At 40.0% G+C, this 10940-nt stretch overlaps 1 protein-coding gene across 1 annotated transcript in view; it reads left to right on the top strand.

Annotated features, from left to right (window-relative positions):
* The first annotated feature begins 491 nt into the window (after positions 1-491).
* The window catches only part of LOC103198060 (keratin-associated protein 4-11-like), a 17974-nt gene continuing 7525 nt past the window's right edge, over positions 492-10940 (top strand). The window contains exon 1 of the mRNA XM_042781112.1: positions 492-939. Coding sequence (XP_042637046.1) covers positions 492-939 — 448 coding nt within the window. The remainder of the gene's footprint in view (positions 940-10940) is intronic.

Genomic DNA, 10940 nt, shown 5'->3' with positions numbered 1-10940 from the left:
AAAAAAAAAAAAAAAAACATGGGCATGATTATGGGCCACCCATGGAGAAGAATGACACCTGGACTACTCCATGTCACCCTTCACGATAACTACTCTGTGTAAGAAGGTGCAGTGTCTGTAAACATAGATGATGGCCACAAGGAAGGAATGGCAGGAGATGATTCAGGAAGAAGGAGCAGATGGGGTGAGAGTCAACACTTTATTTAATCAGCATCTGAGCCAAGATGATGCACTCAGAGGAAGATACACAATATGCAATTCAGGAAGAGCCAATGGGATAAATCCTAATACAGGAAAAAAAAGTAATGTTTATTGTCTATTTTGAAAAATGTAATTGGCTAATTTGATAATTGCTTACTTACTAGAGTAAACAATAACAATGAAAGAGCTCCCTCAGAAGGGTATAAAAGGGAATATGGGACAAAGAGACTTCCAGATTCAAGAAATACACTCTCCTGGAAATACACCCAGAACTTTCATCCTCTGACAGCATGGTCAACTCCTGTTGTGGCTCTGTGTGCTCTGACCAGGGCTGTGGCCAAGGTCTCTGCCAGGAGACCTGCTGCCAACCCAGCTGCTGCCAGACCTCCTGCTGCAGGACCACCTGCTGCCGCCCCAGCTGCTGTGTGTCCAGCTGCTGCAAGCCCCAATGCTGCCAGTTTGTGTGTTGCCAGCCTACCTGCTCCAGACCCACCTGCTGTGTGACCAGATGCTGCCGTCCTAGCTGCTGTGTGTCCAGCTGCTGCAGGCCCCGGTGCTGCCAGTCCGTGTGTTGCCAGCCCACCTGCTGCTGCCCCAGCTGCTGCATGTCCAGCTGCTGCAAGCCCCAATGCTGCCAGTCTGTGTGTTGCCAACCCACCTGCTGCAGGCCCAGCTGCTGTGTGACCAGCTGCTGCCATCCTAGCTGCTGTGTATCCAGCTGCTGCAAGCCCCAATGCTGTTAGTCTCTCTGTTGACAGCCCATGTGCTGCTGTCAAACAACTTGCTACCATCCCAGCTGCTGTGGTGGTTCTCGCTGTTGAGTGTTCTGCCCTAGAACCAGGAACGATTCATCAGTGTCCTTGCTCCCATCTGCAGTTGAGGCAGAGAATGTCTATGCAACAAAACACGTGGCACTTCCTGATGCCATAAACTTACAAACAGGATCATGAGATGGACTAGGAAATACTTGGTCTCTATATTATCACCCTCTCTGTTCTCTATTGTCGAAACATCTTATTATTAGTGAATCAGAATTTATAGTCAGATTGTTGTTGTTGTTGTTATGTGCTGTCAAGTCAGCCCCGACTCATAGCGACCCCTCCTTGGGTTGCACAGGCAGTATCACTACAGAAGTAGATTGCCCAACCTTTCTTCTGAGGAGTGGCTGGTGGGTTTGAACCGCCAGCCTTCTGGTTAGCAGTCAAGTGCCTTAGGCACTATGCTACCAGAGCTCCCGCAGTCAGATACTAAATCAATTTATTTTAGAATTCCCAATTCTGATACAAAATAAGAAGTTTTCAAATATTTTCTGTTTCTAATAATGTTTTTCTTATGTGGACCTGCTTAACGTTCCCCAATAAACCCTTTCAGCATTCAAAGGCACTAAAATTTGTCTCTCATTACTTGTTGCCGCTGAAATATTCCATGGATGTCACTGTCTCTTTTTATTTATACACAGCATAGGAGCACATGTGCTCAGGGGACTTTACAATAGAAAATGAATGGCACTCATTAATGGCATTTTATCCAGACCAGAATCCAGTGTGACAGCAGAAATAAGAAGAGGTTTAAAGGGTTTTTAATCTAAAACGTGTAACATGGGAGCTAAAGATTGATGCTCCCACAAAAAGAAGTCCTTAATACCCTATCTATAATCCATGACTTGTTTCAAACCAATTTGAATAGAGGCAGCACAGTATAGAGAAAAGCCCACGTACTTTGCAGATGGACACAATTAGATGTTGATTCTGAATCTACTACATACCAACTGTGATCTTGAACACACTGCTAAAACTCTTGACCTACAATTGCTTTTCAGTAAAGGATCACAATCACCACCTATTAAGGTTGTCATAAAGATTCAGTGAGATGAGGGTACATGATAGACAAACAAAAACATGTTCCCTTTCATCTTCAATTAGCCTCATTTGTATTTATCATTGATTTAATTTACCTTTTATTTAGAAATATAGATTCAAAGGAAGTTGCAAAACAAAAGTACAGGGAAGTTCCACATACCCTTGACCCAGTTTTAATCAATGATAACATCTCACATAACTATAAAACCAAACACCAAACCCGTTGCTAGAGTCTATTCCAATAGAGTAGAACTGCTCCATAGGGTTTCTGAGACTTTAGTCTTAACGAAAATAGACTGGCACATCTCTCTCCAGTGAGAGCAGCTGCTGGGTTCAAACTGTTGACCTTTGGTAAGCAGTTGAGTGCTTGATCATAGCACGTATCAAAACCCAGAAACTGATAATCCGCAGAGTCACCAGTTTTGCATGCACTCATTTGTGTGTGTGTGTGTAGTTCTATGCAGCTGCATGTGTGTAGATTTATGGAAACCATAAAGATACATCAAGATACATAACTCTCATGTCCATGAAGCTCCCTTGGGATATCTTTGCATAGCCACGTCACCCCTCCCACTCCTCCTCCCTATCCACTGGCAATCACTGATCTGTTCTCCACCTCTATAATTTTGTTCTATCAAAAATATTATATCAATTGATCATATAGTAGGTGATCATTTTGTGGCTGCCTTTTTTGTCTCAGCATAATTCCTCTGAAATCCATCCACACTGTGGCTTGTATCAATAGCTTATTCCTTCTTATTGCTGAGTATTCCATAGTATGGTTGTACCACAGTTTGTTTTGTTTAACTGTTTTATCAGTTAAAAGACATTTGAACTGTTTCAAATTTGGATTTAAAAAAAATTGAGGGCTGTGGGTGAACATTGCCAGTTTTCACTTGCAGGACATGCAAGTGTCTAATTCTAATATTCTTGGATTAGGTAAATTTGCCTTTATTTTCTTTATCTCTTGGTCATTAAGTCTCTCAAAACTTTCATCATAAATCTATCTATATTCTTCTAGGATGGAAGGGTCCTAATATTTTAGACCTTACTTGCAAGAGAGTCATTTTTCCTCTGAGGCTCTCAATATCACATTTTTTTAGAATCATCCATTTATGTCTCCGTTCAGTTTTGAAATCAGACAAGCATGAAGCAGGCAGAATAGGTTGCTAGAAGTATAGAAACACAGATTGTGGTTCTTTCCATTGACCCTCTAATTTTGCCCAACATTTAGGGGGCTTCGATGAGTCTAGCACTACCCTGGGACCACAGCCATAGGGAAAAAAAATTCCTTTTTCAAGGGTTTTTTGGGCATGTGTGGTTGGGCTGAGCACAAAGGTATATTTGTTATATACTAGAAGTGAATGGGAGCTCTAGTGGCATAGTGCCTAAGGCATCTGACTGTTAAACAGAAGGCTGGTGGTTCAAACCCACCAGCCAGTCTTCGGAAATAAGGTCGGGCAATCTACTTCCTTAGAGATTCCACCTCGGAAATCCAAGGAGTCATCACTATGAGTCGAGATCGACTCGACTGCAGTGAATTTCGTTTTTGATTTATAGACATGAATATTCTACTTTCTTTCTTAAATAATATATTAAACTAGATAGAAGTTTCTTTTTCACACAAAGTCCAAAGATGGAATATCTGCTCTTGGAGGAGGTGGTTTTCCTTCAAGGTCTGAATCAATGAATGAACTGTGTTCTTTCTCTCTTGTGGCTGATGTCTCTAGCTGCCAAGAGGAGTGTTTTCATGGAAAAGTTATACGTGATTCTTGATCGTATTCCATCAGCAAGAACTCGATGCACGATACCACCTGAATGCAAGGAAGCCAGAGACACATAGACCCTGTCTGGGCAGCACACAGGGAGAGTTTTGTAGCAGCAGCAGAATGGGCATGAAGGATGCATGGAGGAATTTGCAATTGAGAGCCTAATGGAAAGCTGTCTGCTTCCTCAACAGAGACAAGGGCACAGCAAGTTGTGCATTATATTCCTAACAGGGCTGCAAACTGGTTCATGGTTCCCTTGACCCCCTGTGCGAACTTGCATTTTCACTCAGGAGATACTGAATCAGAATCTATATTTTAACAAGATCTCTAGATGATTCTTATAGATCCCCGGGTGACTCCCTTGTGTACAAAAGAATCACCTGGGAATCCTGCCAAAGGATAGATTCAGAGCCAGCACACCTGGGGTTGTTGTTGTTGTTGTTATTTGCCATCGAGTCGGCCCCGACTCATAGCGACCCCTCCTTGGGTTTCCGAGGCAGTATCACTACGGAAGTAGGATTGCCCAACCTTCCTTCCGAGGAGTGGCTGGTGGGTTTGAACCGCCAGCCTTCTGGTTAGCAGTCAAGTGCCTTAGGCACTATGCTACCAGAGCTCCCGCACACCTGGGGTAGAAATGCAAATTCCCAGCAGAGGATTGAATTAGAATGAATCTGCTCAAAGCCCTGATTCCTAAACGTATGAGGCTACATTGAAATCACTGGCAAATCCTGATTGATGCAAGACTGTGCAGCCCCTAGGATCATGTTGTTATGTGCTGTCTAGTCAATTCTGGCACAAAGCAACCCTATATGACAGAGTAGAACTGCCCCATAGGGTTTCCTAGGCTGAAATTTTATTTTTAGTTTTTTTTTTGGAAACATTTTACTGTGCTTTAGGTGAAAGTTCACATAGCAAATTAGTTTTTCAATCAATAATTCATGCACAAATTGTTCTGTGACGTTGGTTGTGATTCCCACAATGTGACAGTACTCTCCCCTTCTCCTCCCTGAATTCCCCATTTCTATTCATCCGGTTTCTCTGTCCCTTTCTGCCTTCTTATTTTTGGTTTTGGAAGATGTTACCCTTTTGGTCTCCTATGGTGGACTGTTCTAAGAAGGGCATTCTTACCAGGCGTTATTGTTTATGTTATAGGCTCATCTATTAATTGGCTGAAAGTGGCCTTCTGGAGTATTTTCAGTTTGAAGTTAGAAGGTTGTCTTTGGGCGATATCCCTAGGGTTCCTCCAGTCTATGTCAGACCAGTCTTTATTTTAATTTAAATTTTGTTCTACATTTTTTACCCATTCTCATCAGGACCTTCCATTGTGGTCCGAATCAGAGAGGTTGGTAGTGGTAGTCAGGCACCAACTAGTTCTACAAGGCTGTGGTTCATGGGGGCCATCAGTCCTTTGGACTAATTGCTTCCTTGATTCTTTGGTTTTCTTTATTCTCCTCCGTTCTACTGAGACACATAGTTGCTTATTAGATAGCATCTCACAAGCTTTTAAGACTGCAGATGCTACTCATCAGATTAAACTGTAGAAAATTTATGAACTGTGTTTTGCCCGTTGACCTAGACATCCCGAGATGATGGTTCTTTTCTTTCTTTCTTTTTTTTTTTAAATTGTGATCTGGGTGAAGATTTAGAGAGCAAATTCACTTTCCATACAGCAGTTCACATATACTTTGTCTCATGTCATTGATCACAGTTTACCACAATGCAACAGCTCCCCTCACACTTCCCCCCCATAGTTACCTCTTCCCAGTGTCCATCCCCCCATACACTCCTGCCCCCTGAGCTGTCTCCCAGGAGTTTGTTCAGTCCTGATGTCTAAATAGACTCTATAACTGTGCCTCTTATTTGCTCTATTATATTTATGAGTATACATGCAGCAATTACAAATTTGTATGTAGAAATATCCACAAGCATACCTATATATGTATGTGGGTGTACTCCTGTATAACTTCCCTCACCTATTTAACACACATATTTACCTCTACATCTACTCACAAATTATTGTTTGTTATTGCTGTTGCAAGACTGCATGTGTTACAACATTTAATGTAGTTGTCCTTTATTCTTGCAAACTCTCAGTGCCTTCCTTTGCCTTGGTCAGGTTGTGCTTCCCTCATATTCTGTATTGCCTTTCCCTTCACCATAATTAACACTTGTATACTATCTACTTAGTGATCTTCTCTCCCTCCCCTTCCCATCCATGGTAACCATCAAAGAAGTTTTCCTTCTCTGTATAAACCTATTCTTGACTTTTTATAATAGTGATCTCATATGGTATTTGTGCTTTTGTGATTGATTTATTTCACTCAGTACAATGTCCTTCAGGTTCATCCATGTTGGAAGATGTTTTGTGGATTCATTATAATTCTTTACTGTTGCATAGTATTCCACTGTATGTATGTACCACAGTTTTTGAAATCCATTCATCTGTTGATGGACACATAGGTAGTTTCCATCTTTTGGCTATTGTGAATAATCCTGTGATGAACATGGATGTGCATATGCCCATTTGTGTCATAGCTCTTCTTTCTCTAGGATATGGTCCAAGGAGTGTGATTGCAGGATCACATGGTATTTCTATTTCTAGCTTTTTAAGGAAGCACCATACTGTTTTCCATAGTGATTGTACCATTCTGCAATCTCAGCAGTGTATAAGAAGAGTTCCAATCTCCACACAGCCTTGCTTTGGCTGTGTTGTTCTCTGCTTTTTTGATCACTGCCATTATGGCCAGGATGGGATGGCATCTCATTGTACTTTTGATTGGCATTTCTCTAATGGCCTAAGGCATTTGAGTGCTAACCAGAAGGTTGGTGGTTCAAATCCACCAGCAACTCCTTGGAAGTGATACTGCCTTGGAAACCCAAGGAGGGGTCGCTATGAGTCAGATCTGACTCTATGGCAGTGAGTTTTTGTTTTATGGCTAATGACCTCAGTAATCTTTTCATTGTTTGTTAGCCACTTGAATGTCTTCTTTGGTGAAAAAATTATTAAAATATTTATAATATTTTAAAAATATTATTTCACATCACTAAATCTGAGGAAATTATAAACTCAAAAAGATAAATATGAACATAATGGAGGAAGAAAGTAGAACAATGAGTGCTCAAGTAAAAAGGAACTGAAAAATAGTCATAAATTTATTGATTTGTTGAACATAAACTCACAGTAGAGATACTCTAACCCAGTAATTTTTCAGTGTGCTACACCAGTGAATAGAGCTTAGAAACAGACCTAAAAGCCTATAGGGGTTAATTATAAGATTAAAGTAACAGCTTAAAATTGCATAAAAAGGGAGAATTAAGTCACAGATGGTATAGGGCAACCATAGCTTGGACTTCTTCCTTCCATATCATGTTTTCTTGATCATTTGTTTTGATCTCCTGAAATGGCTGAACATCAACCAATTCATTTTGGTGGAGTGACTCCATGTATTCCTTCCATCTTCTTTTGATGATTCCTATGTTGTTCAATATATTGCTCATAGAATCCTTCTGTATTGCAACTTGAGGCTTGAATTTTTCTTCAGTTCTTTCAGTTTGAGTAATGCTGAGCATGTTCTTCCCTTCTGGTTTTCTAACTCCAGGTTTTTGTACATTTCATTATAACACTTTAAAACCCTTAGAAATCTGTTCAGCTCTTTTACTTCATCACTTCTGTTGCTTTAATTATTCTATGTTCAAGAGAAAATTTCAGAGTATCTTCTGACATTCATTTTAGTCTTTTCCTTCTTTCCTTTTTTAAAAACGATCTTTCACGTTCACCATATGTGGTGTTCTTGATAAAGAAAAGGCATTGGTAAAGAAAAAAGGCTCCAGGAATTGATGGAATCCAATGGAGATGCTTCAATAAACATGCAACACTGGAAACACTCACTCAACTATGCCATGAAATTTGGAAGACAGCTACATAGCCAACTGTCTGGAAGAGATCTGTATTTGTGCCCATTCTAAAGAAAGGTCCAATGGAATGCAGAAATTATTGAACAATATCATTAATACCACATGCAAGCAAAATTTTCCTCAAGATAATCCATAAACAGCTATAGTTATACATCAATAGGGAACTACCAGAAGTTCAAGCTTGATTCAGAAGAGGACATAAATGAGGGACATGGTTGCTAATGTCAGAAGGATCTTGGGTGAAAGCAGAGAACACTAGACAGATGTTTACCTGTATTTTATTAACTATGCAAAGCATTCAACTGTGTGGATCATAACAAATTACAAATACTGTTGCAAAGAATGGGGATTCCAGAATACTTAATTGTGCTCATGTGGAACCTGTGTACAGACCAAGTGGCAATAGTTTGAAAGAACAAGGGGATACAACATGGTTTAAAATTGGAAAAGGTGTGCATGCACCAGGGTTGTATCCTTTCCCCATACTTACTTAGTCTGTATGCTGAGGAAGTAATCTGAGAAGCTGGACTATATGAAGAAAAGCATGGGATCAGCTTGGAGGAAGACTCATTAACAACTTGCGATGTGTAGGTGACACAACCTTGCTTGCTGAAAGCAAAGAGGACTTGAAGCACTTACTGATGAAGATCAAGGAGTACAGCCTTCAGTATGGATTACACATCAACATAAAGAAAACAAAATCCTCACAACTGGACCAATGGGAACATCTTGATAAATGGAGAAAATAATGAAGTTGTCAAGGATTTCCTTTTACTTGGATCCACAATGAACACCCAAGGATGCAGCAATCAAGAAATCAAACAATGTATTGCATTGGGCAAATGTGCTGCAAAAGAACCCTTTAGAGTGTTAAAAAGCAACGATGTCACTTTGATGATTAAGGAGTGAATGACTCAAGCCATTGAAATTTCAATCTTCACGTATGTATGTCAAAGCTGGACAATGAAAAAGGAAGACTGACAAAGAATTTACATATTTGAATTAGGGTGTTGGGAAGGAAATTGAATATACTACAGACTGGCAGAAGAATGAACAAATGTGTCCTGGAAGGAGTACAACCGTAATGTTCCATAGAAGTGAGGATGCTGAGACTTTGTTTTGCTTCCTTTGGACACGTTATCAGGAGGGACACATCCCTGGAGAAGACCATCATGCTGGGTTAAGGATTAGCAAAAAAATAAAACCCTCCATGAGATGGATTGATACAGTGGCTTCAATAATAGGTTCAAACAAAGCAATAAGGATGTCACGGACCAGGCAACATTTCATTCTGTTATACATGGACCACTATGAATCAGAACTGACTCGATGGCATCTAACAACAGCACAACATAGGACAGCTAGGTAACTTCTGGAATAAAGAAAGAAGGGAAGGAAAGGAGAGAACTACTTCTTTAAAAAAAACCAAAGTAATTGTCATCGAGTTGGATCTGACTCATAGCGACTCCTACTTGGGTTTCTGAGGCAGTATCACTACAGAAGTAGATTGCCCAACCTTCCTTCCAAGGAGTGGCTCATGGGTTTGAACCACCAGCCTTCTGATTATCAGTCAAATGTCTTGGGCACTATGCCACCAGAGCTCCCTACTACTTCATTTACTAAACTAAAATAGATTTCAGTTTGATGAAAAACTCAATATAGTAATAAAACTATTAAAGTACTAGCAATCATGAGGAATTTCTACATGTAATTTTAAAGTTATTCTATGTATCACACACACAGAGAAATCAAGAGGAAAAAAAAAAAACATTAGTATAAATAAAACTAAACTACACTGAGTCCATCAGTACACATCACACATCAGGGATCATCAGGCACACCACTCTTTCTCTCAAATAAAGGATCTTATGGAAATACTATAGTTGTTTTCATACTCTTTAATAGGGCCCACTAGATCTTTGCTGGGCAGCTTGGAAACAACTTTCCTTCTTTTATCTCCCTGTGATGAAGGAGGAGGCTCAGCACCTTCCTAGTACAATTAGCACCCATATTAATCAGAGTCAGCATACAACGCAGGGCCTGAATGCTAGCCAAACCTCCAAGGAGAGGTTCAATCAGGGGCCACTTTGTTGCCATCCTGGTTGTGGGAAACTGGAAATCAAGGCCCAAGCAGAAGTACAAACTGCTTATGAACAAAAGCATATCATAAGGAATTGAATTTATTAGACTTCTAAGTGCCTCAGTGCAAAAAGGGATCTGCAAAGCTATTTCATTTAATCACCTCCATCTCATTCTTAAATCTTCCATTGCCACATCAGCTTCCACTTAAACTACTCCACTGACTTTCTATGGAGACAGCTTGTTCCATAAAAGATCTTCACCATGGTGAGTCAAAGTTTGTTTCTCTCTATGAGCCACCCACTTATCCTGGACCAGCCCATTGCAGCCATATGGGGCAAGTCCAGTCCCTCACATACAGCACCTCCAGGCTGTACTGGTATTTTTGGCTTCAGTTTTTTCAAGTCTAAATTTCTGAAATTTTTTCACCTGCTGCTCATTAATTATGACATCATCATCACATCAACTTTACTTTTAATATTCTGTAATTTATCCCAATCCTTCTTATGTATCCTGGAATTAAATGCATTTCTCAGATGTCTTTGAATGGTCAGGGAGGATTAGGCCTTCCTTCTCCTTTGTAAATATCATACATCCATTAACGTATGCATGTTTGCATTCAGGGTTTGTTGGCAGGAAAATGTCAAGAATAAGTTTGGACTTATACTGAGGATACAACCTTGTAAAACACCTAACTTTTTCATTTCTTTCAATCTCTTCTTGTAGATGTGCAGTGGTTGTTTCTAGATCAGCAGTTTTGATCTCTTTTTCTAAATAATCCCAGGTATAATAGGGCTCATTTTGTGGTAATATTACACCTGGAGAAGGAGTGTAGTGGGTGGACACAACCTTAGCATCTGTGAGTAGTTAAAATAAATTCTCTCAGTTAAGTTAGATGTATTCACTTCTCCCCAATGTCATGCACAATGTTGCATGAATGACCAATTTTTCAGATCTAAGAGTGGCTCTGACATTTCATGTTGTTAGGTTCAGCCTCTTTTACAAGGATGTTTGAAGCATCTGGAACCATGATCTTGACATAGCATATTCACTCCATCCAAGTTCATGGGCTCCAAATATTTTGATGAACATGTTTTTTTTTACAGTTTTTTTTTTT

Source organism: Orycteropus afer, unplaced genomic scaffold (assembly GCF_000298275.1).
Source record: "Orycteropus afer afer isolate SDZICR_OR568_19922 unplaced genomic scaffold, OryAfe1.0 scaffold00085, whole genome shotgun sequence".
NCBI lineage: Eukaryota > Metazoa > Chordata > Mammalia > Tubulidentata > Orycteropodidae > Orycteropus > Orycteropus afer.
Note: the sequence above shows the minus strand (reverse complement) of the source record. Positions and strands in the feature narration are given on the sequence as shown.